Source organism: Lycorma delicatula, chromosome 7, assembly GCF_047948215.1.
Source record: "Lycorma delicatula isolate Av1 chromosome 7, ASM4794821v1, whole genome shotgun sequence".
NCBI lineage: Eukaryota > Metazoa > Arthropoda > Insecta > Hemiptera > Fulgoridae > Lycorma > Lycorma delicatula.
Genome location: NC_134461.1, coordinates 132,812,135 through 132,825,615, shown reverse-complemented (window position 1 = coordinate 132,825,615; position 13,481 = coordinate 132,812,135). Strand labels below are relative to the sequence as shown.

Below are 13,481 nucleotides of genomic sequence, written 5' to 3'. Positions count from 1 at the left end.
CTCCGACATATCCAAATAAAAAAATATGATGATACAAGATCAGGACTGTAAAATGGATGTGGCAGCACTCGTGACCCAACTTTTAAACAACTTCCAGTGGGTGTTATTATGCAAATTATTATGCCTTTTGAGAGATAATCAGGACTTTTCCTCCTTATTGTGCTTCATTTTCTAGGATGTCACAATAGTATTCGTTGATTATAACACTATGTCTGAAAAGTTCCCAAACTAAAGATAAACGAATTTATTCACATCAGCCCTCTACACAGAACCCTTCTCTAGTTATACACTGATTGCAGTGATGGTAGATCCCCTCAAATGTTCTGCAAAAATCACTTTATGGGATCACTTCAACTGCTCGTTGCAACCCCTTTGGATGGCCGGAATGTCATCAAAAAAGCAGTCTTTCATCTTCAACTTGAGTTTCGGGGTCAAAGAATAGTCTACTGGGGCCAAGTTGGGTGAATAGGGTGGGTGGGATTAGACAGTGATTTTATTTGCAGCGTAATAATATGTTAAAACTATTGCCAAGTGCATCGAGGCATTGTCATGAAAGAGAGCCCAACTGCCCAGATCCTAGTACTCAGGCCGGATTCGACGAATGCGTCGCATCAGGCATTTCATTACTTCCAAATAGAATTTAGAATTCACAGTTTGACCAGTTGCGCGTGCACTTTAACAACATTTTCGTTGCGAAAAGCTGTTGACGGTCTCTCGCTTCGTCCGTCATCATCCAATGACTCTCTACCTCTTTAAACCGCTTCCACCACATGTACATTGTAGTATAAGATGCGACTCCAACACTGAATGCTTGCTATATCATAGAATAAGTTTCAATGAAAGATTTTTGAAATCGAACACAAAATTTTATTGCACTTCTCTGTTCCACATCGCAAGATCACACAAGGCCACATGAACAAAACGTACATGGCTGAATATATCTCGAGTTTGGAGTGACGAAGTGTGATGAAATTTTGTATAAACACTCATAAGACATCATACTACATAGTTCCTTGGTTGTCCAACAGATAGCGCTATTTGAATCGACTAGAGAAATTTAGTTTGGGAACTTTTCAGACATACTGTGTACATTATTCTTTCAAATAATTGCAATAAACTAATCCATTATAAGCCAAAACTCAGTTACTGGCTGATGTGTAGGTTTTGAATTTTGGTCGCTAAACTGTTTCGTGGCTCAGTAGCTGTTTGTGGCACAGACATTTGGTCTTATGCTTTAGGGCACCCGAATGGGGTGGTGGCGGGAGAAATGTCAAGCAAACCAACAGATATGTATGCAGTAATACTGAAATCTACTTGAAGTGAACCAGATTGCTGTGACAGGAAATTTTGCAGTTAAATGTGCTCCATTAACCTTACTTAGTTAACTTACTTTTAGTAATTTAATTTAAGATAACTTTTATTCAGTTATTCTATTAGTGAAAATAAGTAAACCTGGTGTGCAGATACAATTCAATTTACTACAAACGGTTCCTTATTAGAGTTACAGAGATTACTTACGTTTAATTTTATTCAAAATTTGTTTAAAAAAATATATGTATATTTAAAATTAGAGGCGATTTTTGTGAAGACAAAGCATGAAAATGTAAGTAAACTAAATCTTCAATAATAATCAATATTTTGGAAAATCACACTATTTACGAAGTATTTTAACACTAGACAATAATTAATAAATTAGAAAACATATTTCTACAAAATGAATGCATAACATTTGCAAACTAAGATAGACATTATGTTAACAGTTCAGTCTACGTAAAGTGGTAGTTAAAATTTATTAATTAGTAATTCAGTTTTCTGCCTTACATTGAAAAATAATAACATAAAAGATAAATAATCCTTTTAATTAAGCACATGAAATACTTGATTTAAAATGTATCCATCATTTATAGCTATCAGAAATAAAAAAAAAAAGATAAATATTGAACATAAGGAAATTTGAGCACTTCTAACACCACTTTGAACACCATATGATCAATAATGGTTTAACGATTAATATATATTACATATAATAATTATCAGTACATGAACTATTTTATAAATGACAATTACATTAGCAAACTAAGATAACAAATAAATATAGACACATACACTCTCTGCAGACATAAGATTTTTATGAACTCATAAAAAGCTTTTATAGAAAAATTTCTAATTAAAATATTTTCAATAACTTTCTTATCACTTTGTTTCAATATATGAGAACTGTTAAAAAACGAAACTGAATTTATTCTTAATAAAAAAATATATTTCACTGAATATTTACGGCACTGTGTAATTAAACTCTGTCAAAATAATTTCCTTTCTGTTGTACACTTTTCTTAGCACTGAGAAACACTCTGAAATGCACTTTTAGAATTTTATTTCTGGACTCTATTTCCTCAAATCATTTTTCTTTTAAAGGAAATCTTAATTTTGAAAATAATAATTCAACATGGGCAAGATAGAATAGGAATAAAGAATCTATTTAAAATGTGAAATTAAAAAATAATAATTAAACACTGAACAAAAAACACATTAAAAATGGAATTAAAGAGAATTTAAAAAAAAAAAAACTACCCACCAGTCTTAAGTTACGGTCTATAAGGTTATCCTCATTTTTGTAGAAAGCATCGTGGATAGAGGTTAGCCATGCATCAAGTTCAACAAACTGATGTTTGAACTGCTCAAAACTCCATTCGTGAGTTGGAGAGGCTCCACTGACACCCTGCAAGTCATTACCAGCTTCCTATACAAAGATTAAGATTAACTTTAAAGATATGTTTAAGGAATTAATTCAAAACATTTCTAACAATCTTATTTTTCATTAGTCTCTGCATCAATTTTAATCTATTTATTATTTAACGTTTAACTTATTGTCTTTGTAGTCAGTACTACTGACTACAAAGCGTTAAACTTCTAAAAAAAAATTTTTATTTTTTTAAATTTGTAAATCTGCTTATCTAAGTAATTTTTTTACAATTTATTTAGTTGCCACAACAAATATATAATTGATTGTAATAGTTTTTTTAATACTTTTATTACTTAAAATTAACCATGCCAATTATTAGTAAATACAAATTTTAAGTCTTTCAACTGTTCTGCATAGGTTTTTGTCTGCTTTAACAATAAAGCTAAACATTTTTCACCGGTATCCAATTGAAAATGAGAATAATCAGTCACGGTTCACAACCCAATGATGTAAAATATAATTGTTTAGCCAGATTGATGTTTTATATTATCTAATTTATTTGTCACAGAGAGAAACAGCCATAGTTAAAAAGCAAACAAAAAAACTAAAGCATTTAAAATTTACATATTTCATAAAGTTACACTAGAAAGCAAGAAGAAAAACAAGTTTCAATAATGTTAGAAGTTATATTATCACCACTCAATCCTAGCAATGATCTAGAAATGTTTATCAACATTGCTAGATCACTAGCACATTAAATAATAACAGTTTTCAGACACCTATCAAGAGATACCTTATTTGGAAGCAGAGCATCTTACTTAAATCATAGTTTTTGTTTGGATTTTGGTTGTAGATTTTAGACTAAACAAGATGGAGCAACTGCGATAATTTTGATGATTAGCTGTGAACTTCAATTCTACTTAAAGGCAATCAATATTAAAAGAAGACCACAAAAAGCACACTGAATAAGTTATAACTAGTCTATAAACATTTCCAAAAATCTGGCTGATAACTTGATGAAATCATCTAAAATTTCTCTCTCAAGAATAAAAACTGGCAACTAAAGCTTTTGAAGTAGAAGAACATCAGTCCAAAGTATAAAATGGCAGAATCTAATACAGATAGTATGGTTTTTTGAGAGCAAGGTATGCAAGAAAATTTCTACTAAAAAGCCATTACCTTTGCAGAAACCAATTTAAAAAAAAAAAGATACATCAAATGAAGAAATGTAATACAGGGAAAACTATTTTACAAATGTAAACTTTTGAGTGCCACAGTTAAACACAGACTTAACGAATTAACATTTTTTATATTTGATTATAGGAATTTTTTTTTAGTTTGATTATAGTTTACGATTACTTGATATACGTTAAAAAGAGTAAAATATCAGCTACTATTCTCAGTCAATTTATAGTCTGGTATTATTTAATTTCAAAAGCACGTTAAAAACAAAATTTAATTACTTTTTCTTTCTGCTTGATTATTTTGCCATGCAAGGTTGAAGCTTGTGTGTGGATATGGAAAAGGAATTCTGTAGCAAACAAAAAATGTCATGCCTGTGTAGGATTCAAATCAGGACCTTCTGATGAAAGGTCAAGATGCTACCACTATGATTGGCTATTATTAATTTAAAAGCAATTAAGCTGTATCTCTTGTAAGATATTGTTTTGAGTACAGAGCTAAATACTGTATGTTCGTTCTCAAAGTTGTAGATACTTTTGTAAAGCTAATTAACAACTGAAAAATATAAATTACTTGTTTCTGGTCAACATTTCTTTATAATAGTATATGCATATTCACGATGAGAAAATAAACAAGGGCTATTTTTTAAGTAAGGTCCATTTTTTAAAACTAACAAAACTAGTAAAGATATAGTCAAAAATGTTTTTTTTATTTCACTTTTTACATTTTATGCTACTTTTCTACATAAGTTATCTTGTTTGTTTGAAGATTTAGCATAGCATTTCACTAAATTGTTTACGCCCACATCATAGATATCAGCCACCTGTGAAGACAACCAGTCTTTAACCATTGTTTTCACTTCTTCGTCAGTCAAACTGCTGAGAAACTCCTTCAGGTAGTGGAATAGATGGGGGTAATCGGTCAGCACAAGGTCCATGCTGTACGATGGGTGGTCCATTTGCTCCCATCCAAAAGATCTGATTAACTCTAGTTTGAGCAGCAGAATGAGGTCGTAGATTATCATGCAACAACAAACTCTAGATGACAGTAGGTCATGTTGCTTATTCTGTATGACATGCCAAAGCTTCGTAGAGATCTCGTAGTACACAGCTGAGTTTATTATTGTCCGTCTGAGCATAAAATAGACTAACAGGACACCATGCCTATCCAAAAACACAGTTCCCATAATCTTGCTTGTTGACATTGTCTGTCTGGCTTTTACTTTGACTAGAGATGTTGTGTGTCATCATTCCACTGACTGCCGCTTTGAAGCTGGAGTGATGTGAGGAACCCATGTCTCGTTCCCTGTGACAATGCGGTCTAAAAGTTCATCTCCTTCCTCAATGTATCGGATCAAAAATATTAAAGCACTAGTCATTCTCCTTTTTTGGTGTTCTTCAAAACGAAGCCTGGGAACCCATCACGAGCACAGTTTTTTAACTACAAGATTTCAGAAACATTTTCTTATATAGCACTGACACTGAAACTTGTAGGAATATCAGTGACAAAGTGGAAATCATGAATTGCTTGTCTTCACGAATTTTTGTGTCAACTTTGTACACCAAATCATCTGCGATTACAGAAGGTTGGCCCGTTCACAGTTCATCACGGACATTATTCCGCCCATCCTTGAAGAGTCTTACTTATTTAACACTTTGCTGTCACTCACTGAATTAAGCCAGTAAACATCACATATCTGGCGATGAATGTCTGCTGCTGACACGTTCCTTGGTGTCAAAAATCGATCATAGATCATATTTCACAATCGCTGAGCCGCTCAATTATTTGAAACATTTCAACTTCACAATATAAACTGAACACAATGATGCTATGACTGCAAATGGCATCTGAATTTGTGCAAGGCGTGCTGAGAGCCAGGGCACATGTGTGTTTCGACAGCCGCATAAAATTTACATAGCTACAGCCAATCGGACCTTACTTAAAAATAGTCCTTGTATAATATTTTATGTATGTAATAATGTAAAGAATCAGCAAGGTAGTACTGTAATAGTACTATCTACAAAAATTAAAAGCATTATTTGGCGAGTAAAATCTTTACTTATAAATAATTTTACTAAAAATAATTGATTGAATAACAAATCAATACAACAAAATCAAATACAGGTAGTCATTTATTCATATGATTCAACAATTTTAAATAAAATGGTTTTAATTAAATCTTATTTTTAAATCTCCGTTCATAAAATAACATTGCACAATAACCTCAATCCTGGAAATCTTATAAAATAAATAAATTAATAAAAATGAACAATTTTTATATTATCTAAATAGAAAAGAATTTAACAACAAAAATGGTTCATATAAACCTTGGATTTTATTCTACAAATGTAAAAAACACCAAATTAATTGGCTGATAAATAAAATAAATATTTCACTTTAAGTAGTTTCTTAGGATTACAGAAATTCATTATCTCTCCTTAAAAGCTTAATTAGAGAAACATACAAGAAATTAAAAGAAAATGAAGGTTATTTTGGTACAAAAAATGTGTAAAATCTTCAAAAACATCAACATGCATGACAGAGTGAGTGATAACAATTTTGCCTTTCATCCAGCTCCTGCATTTGAATCCTGGTCATGTTTTTAGAACATTTTATGTGCTAAATATTCATTTATCATAAATTAACTTTAATTAGACATAAGCCTGTTGTTGTTTTGAAAATGAATAAATTAATAAAATTATCAGCATAATTGTGTAGATTTATGTCCCAACACTGAAACCAATCTCTAGTAGTATCACTCAGTAATTCAGATATGAATTTACTTGATAAATAAAACTGATCAAAATCAATTAATAGCAACATATACACTGATGAAATCACAAATCATTAACTAGTTACATGTTTACATTTCATAATACAGTCAAATGTGTGCTATAAGTAATAATCTGTAGCAGATTGTGATTTATTACTTTTAATGACATATTTCAAAGCTGAAGGCATACATAATGAAATATTTACTAACAAAATAATTTTTATTACCTGGTAATAGATTCCTGATTTGCCTTTTATGCTAGACTACTAACTGATTTTTTAAAAATCAATAAATTTCTTTCAAAGTTTTCAACTTATATAATTATATAATACATAATTATATCAATCATATTAATTATAATTATCATATCATATTACAGCAATCTCCAGATTTTAGTTTGTTTCAATTTATTGGTTAATTCAAACATTAAATTTTTTTTTAATCATAATTCCTTGTCAATTTCACACTGGACTTATCCATATAAAAGATTAACTGTAATTGTTACTTCAATGAGAGGCATTAGTCAATATCATCCTTCTAGCTTATAAGTATTTGCTATTAATTCTGAGTAGAGCATATTATTTCCAATAAGATAATTTACCATTCATAGAGATACGGTTACATTAACTTTATGTAAACAATTATAGATTTTGCAATACTTTTTAGATAATATTTTCACCAATTTTCTCACTTTCATGGTGAGTGTTTGTGTTTATTTTTTCCAGTTTATTTAGTGAAGAATAATGAGTAAATTCAATTGATTGCATCGTTTAATTACTCTTTTAAAGAAGTAAAGTCCGCTTATTATATAAATATTACATTTTGTGTATAATATAAATTTCTTTATCAATTTTATAGTATATATTTAGTATAACATAATTTACTTCTCTTATTGAAATTGCTGTGAGTGACTGTGACAGTGCATTTAAAAAACATAATTAACAACAGTAACAAAAATTTGTATTTATTTCAATTTAACCCTTTTTAAAAAATGTATACTTAAAAAACTCAAGACACCATGTACATTTTATTTTAATTATACTCTTTCCCACACAGGCATTCACCTTGCCTAGGTTGAATATCTGATCAGTCACTAGATGGGTTTTTTTTAAAAAAAAAAAAGAAAGAAAATAAAAATTCAGCACCTTTATTTTTATTCATCTAATATTATAAGCAATAAAAGTATACTAGTACAGTATAGTACTGCATATAAAATAAATTATCAGGCCAGTAGGCATTAAAGTGATTTTTACATGCTTCTGAGTTCTAAAATTATCATCTGAGCAAAATTGTGGTTCACTCTCATAAATTAGGTATCATCTGTTCTCATCTTTGAGATCATGATAGATTGTGAATTGTGGTTGTGTATTTATTTCTTACACGACCCTTAAGAAAATAATCCAATGCTGCGAAACTGGATAATTCTGGTGGCTAGTTGATAAAGCTGTTTTAAGAAAGAACTCTGACGCTGAAGAATGATGACTGAAGTATTTTCAAGATAGCTTCATTTTTCATCAGTTATATGGTGGCATGTAATACCATCATATTAGAAACGCATGACGTTTAAATACATACCGAATTAATTCTGGCCATAAGTCAGTTATCAACATGCAGTATAGCATTTGGCATTCCTTAACTACTTTGGTATTATAATTTTCAAATAGGAAGCGATAACACCTTCAGCTCAAAAATCGCTCTAAACAGTGATACACTGCAAATGAATGGCCTGTTCAAGGATTTTTCATCGATTCATATGTCAATGTGCAAGAATTTTGCTTGCTAATTTTCAGCTGAACAAGATGAATCAATGCACTATACCATCTGAACATCTTTTAGATATAAAGTTCCCTTACCCTAGGTTTGATTGTGTTTCACATAATAGTGCTGCCAGCCGAAGGGCAATCTAATAATATCTGACAGCTCTTACTAGAAAATGTTATACTGTGAAAAAGTACTTAACAAAAGTTCAATGGTTTATAAGATTCTGCGATACATTTTCATGTAAAACCTTACTGACAGATGAAATGGAAAGTATGGTTAAGCAGTTTTATACTCTATTCAAAAATAACTATGGTTAAAATAGATAAATGGAGGATAAAGACGATATACAAGCATCTTTTTTGTATTCTACCTGGCATTAAATGCTTGTCCAGCTGTCTAGAATCAGGTTCCTGTATCTATAACCTTCTATATGTTCGGAGTATATGATGTCAAAATATACCATAGTCCCGGTTTATACTCCAATATAAATCATTTATTGGATCAATCCATTTGAAGTGTCCCAAACAAACATAAGCTGGTTGCTTGACCAACTCAAAAAAATTGAAACTTACCCTCTTGTTTCTTACATGTATGTACCTAAAAACAATTTTTTTTTTAATTTTTTATTTAGCAGTTTACCTGTGGTGGCCATTTTTGTTATGGTGTGCACACCTATTTTTGTGATTTTAAGGGTTTCTTCTTTCTATGAAAAAATTACCAATAAAGCTGAACATAATAAACGGTGAAATTTCACTAATGGTAATTTTTTTCAAGAGGCAGGGATACAGTTTAAATAATTTTTTTATGCGTTTTTTTATACGTTAGTAGTTTTAGCCTAAATAGTATTAATGGTAATATACTTACCCCTAAACTTTTGTGAATTTTGAAAACTATTTTTTTAATAATTCAAATTTTTGCTTCAAATAACTGTGATGGGTTGGCGATAAAAATTTCAAATTTGCACAACTTACAGCGTTTTTGTGAATGTTTATGGAAAATAAAAAAGTGTCTTGTGTATTGTACTAATAAAAAAGTTATAACCTCTCAAAAATTATGAAAAACCTGATAAAAGTGATAAAACAAGTACTCCAAGGAGGTTTCTTGTCTTCTTTGCACTTTACATTTTTTATATTTAGCCCCTTTGTTGAACTTGACATTTTCAATATTTTTAATATATTTTTTTAAATTACTAATGATAAGTCATAATTTAAGCAGCATCCAATTATTAAATATTGTGATGTGGGGCAATGTATTGCTCTTGGTCTAGTTCTTTGTTCTGCCAAAAAAAAAATACTTTTGAAATAACTAACACAGAGACTTTCCAGGAACTAAATTTAAATTTGGAAAAATGTGTTATTTGTCTCTAATTTTATTTGTCTTAAGCTTTTTTAACTGTTGTTTATGAGTTCTCAAAGAGTGACAACAGAACTATCCACACAGATGACTGAATTTTGACAAAACCTTTTTTCATGATATTTACAAACACTAGTCATAAAAGAAAGTGGCATATATATGTCTTAATAGTGACATCTGAATTAACATGTAAAAAAGTAAGTTGTTGGTTTTCATCTCTAAATTCACAGATTTAATGAGCTCTTTTGGCACTGTACCTACACTGTTTTATGACTCTTCATTCACATAAATTCCTGTGGAACATTATTCTTCCACTGTTTTATGTAAAATTACTTGAAAATAATATAAAAATTTAATTGATTTTCAAATTTGTAAATATAATATTATTAAGTAAAACTTATTTAATAAACCCTTCCAAACTCAGGATGAAATTTGAGACACTCTGTAAAGATGTGAACAGGTGACTGACTAATGTCAGACTGACCAGTCTGTAACTACAAAGCTACTGATGCAACAAGCATAAATGAGCTTGTTGCAACATGAATTTTCCTGTCTACTGGAAATGACTTCAAGCAACTGTTATAACATGAACACGGGAGTTGAATGGTTCAACTATAGTAATAAGTATAAAAATATTAAAGTGCAAAGAAGACAAGAAACCCCATTGGAACACTTTTTTAGTGAATCAAATGGTATCACTTTTAACAGGTTTTTCATGATTTTTGAGAGGTTATAACTTTTTTATTAGTAGAATACACAAGAAACTTTTTTATTTTCCATAAACATCTACAAAAAAACACTAAGTTGTGCAAATTTGAAATTTTTATCAAAAGCTCAATCAGAGTTATTTGAAACCAAAATTTGAATTAAAAAAAAAAATAATTTTTCAAACGTTCATAAAACTTTACGGTTAAGTATATATCATCATTAATACTATTTATGGTAAAACTACTAACATATACCTACATATAAAAAAAATAATTCAAATTTTGTATGCCATCCCTTCCTCGTGAAAAATTTACTCCATAAGTGAAATTTCACTATTTTTCAGGCTCAAATTTATTGGTTATTTTCTCATAGAAACAAGAGATAGGTAAATAAACTACTGGACATATTTTATACCTTGAAAAAATATGAATATATTGCTTTTTACTTCATCCTTCCAGGACCAATGGTTTTTTAGTTATGATTTTTTTCTGTAAACCCTTAAAATCACTAAAATAGGTGTGCACACTGTAACAAAAATACCCACTACAGTTATACTTAAAAAAAAAAAAAAAAAAAAAATAGTTTTAAGGTCCTGAGATATGTAGGAAACAAGAGGGTAAGTTTCAATTTTGTTTGAATTGGTCAAGCAACCACCCTTGGATCACTTAAAATAGACTGACCATATTATTTCTTAAAATTCCTAGAATGTAGAGAAGTACGAACTTACGATGTCCGATGAACAATATCTGCAAACCGAAACTTACTGTAGAAGTTATCTCTCTATCGGAATGTTAGTAAACTCTTTTCTTCTTTTTTTCATATTATTATATTATTATTGATCATAATAATATCTTCATACTAACCCTGCAACTCTCTATCAGATTGTTATCCATTAGGTACTGATAGTTGTTCTTCAAAGCAGCCCAAAATTCATCTTTGTTTTCTTCATGGCTACCCCACGACCTTCGCCACATATCTACTTCTGAATCTTTTCTGTAACAGAAGAAATATTAATTTTTAATTCACTCTAATAAAAAAAATTGTATGAAAAAATTCACATCTCTACTTCTGAATACTTTCTGTTAACAAGAAAGAAATGTGCATCTATAATTCATTGAAATAAAAGAAAATTATATGAAAAATAAAATTTCATTGCAACTAAACTTCTCTTCAGATTCTTTAAGGTATTCCTGCTAGCGCAGAAGGTGCTGGTAACGAAAGGACTTCAGCGGATGGTATGAAGGGGAATCACACCACGAGTAGTAGGCTCAAAAGCTTAGTTTCCCACGGTCAGACCCAGTAAATAAATTTTACGCTGGTCCACACAGGTAGGAACGCAAATTACCAAATCCATCCATAAATAAAACTTAAAATCTATAACCACCACTAAATAACCGATTAAAACCGCCCAATAATAAAAAGGTTGGGCAGCAAGGGACATTGTCCAGGCTCTGCGATCTGTAGGGAGAATTATTGAACTCCCGCCATTCTTGCATTCCGTTGTGCTGTTCTTTAAGGAAAATTCATTATTCATCATGACATGAGACAATAGCATTTCAACTTTATCAACCACACAGCTTAAAAATGTTCATTAAGATAATTTCTATAATCAATAAATAGCAATTATATGTTATCAATGTCATACTTCAATGTTTTACAAATCCTAATTTGTATTTTATTAACTTAATACTGTTCTGCAGAAGTTAACATATATTACGGAAATAATTATTCAAGAATCCATTAAGGTCAACTTGTGAAATTACTGACTAAAATAATATATTTAGGCAATTATTGTATCATATTCTACTCTAATATAATTTATTACATTCAATTTTTTTTTTTTTTAATACTGATTAACCACAAAGTTAATATTATATATCAAAACTATATACACACAAGTTACTTGAAAAAATATGAATAAATGAAGCTTTAGAAAAACGAAACTTATAAAATTAAAACTGTATCAAGTCTATTAAACAGAAGTACTATCAACTATATTACAAAACAATTAAGACAATTTTCATAATGTATAAAATAGTTATTAATTTTAAATACAAAAAAATTAACAAGATTAATAAAAATTTATAAAGTAAAAGTAACTACGGAAAGAAGTGATATGAAGAATAATTAAATAATAAGCAACTCATAATTAATTAACAAAATAAATTTTAATTAGCTTTCTTAATCTTCAGAGCTCTTTTCAGTGGGAGAAAAAATGAATAAATTGATCTAAAAAAAAGTTCACAACAGCCAATTGACATTCTCTATAATTCAATTAAGATAAAATTTTTAATAGAATTTAGTACTTCCACTACTTGCCAATGCTATTAAATCATTAATAGAACAAAACAGAATATTACATTTACATCCACAAATTAAGCATCACACTGAATTTTTATTTTTATTCAAAATATGACTCCATTATTATCTGAAATACTTGCCATTTCTCAGTAGCCTAAGCCCATTGTTATTGATACTGGTGGGTGTGCGCATGCACTGAAAGAGAGAGAGAGAGAGAGAGAGAGAGTGAGAGTGAGAGTGAGAGAGTGAGAGTGAGAGAGAGAGAGAGTGAGAGAGAGAGAGAGAGAGAGAGAGAGAGAGAGAGAGAGAGAGTGAGAGTGAGAGAGAGAGAGAGTGTGAGAGAGAGAGAGAGAGAGAGAGAGAGAGAGAGTGAGAGAGAGAGAGAGAGAGAGAGAGAGAGAGAGAGAGAGGTGTCTGTTTTGACTAAAGCTAAATGAATCATAATTTTGATAAAGACCTCTATTAAAATAATAGATACATTATTTAGTTGTTTTGCAATAGAGTGAAATGAATGATATATACAGTGATGCACAATGTATATGTCATCTTCTTCTCCACCCACTTGGTAAGTTGAGAAGAAGATGACTATACAAGTTGGTTGCCACAACTTCAAGCATTTAGTGATTGCATTATTGTAAATTTGTCATGTCAGAAACAGCGGTTTTTTAGACCATTTGCATTATTTCTTTTTACATTTTTTAACTAAATTCGAATGTATTT

The 13,481-nt window shown here is 30.1% G+C and overlaps 1 protein-coding gene across 2 annotated transcripts in view; it reads right to left on the bottom strand.

Annotated features, from left to right (window-relative positions):
- Window positions 1–13,481, bottom strand: part of klar (klarsicht) — a 1,056,371-nt gene that overhangs the window by 664,219 nt on the left and 378,671 nt on the right. For both annotated transcript variants that reach the window (XM_075370262.1, XM_075370261.1), the window contains exons 6-7: window positions 11,324–11,453; window positions 2,576–2,740 (exon numbers count right to left, since the gene is read on the bottom strand). In XM_075370262.1, the coding sequence (XP_075226377.1) occupies window positions 2,576–2,740; window positions 11,324–11,453 (295 nt within the window). The remainder of the gene's footprint in view (window positions 1–2,575; window positions 2,741–11,323; window positions 11,454–13,481) is intronic.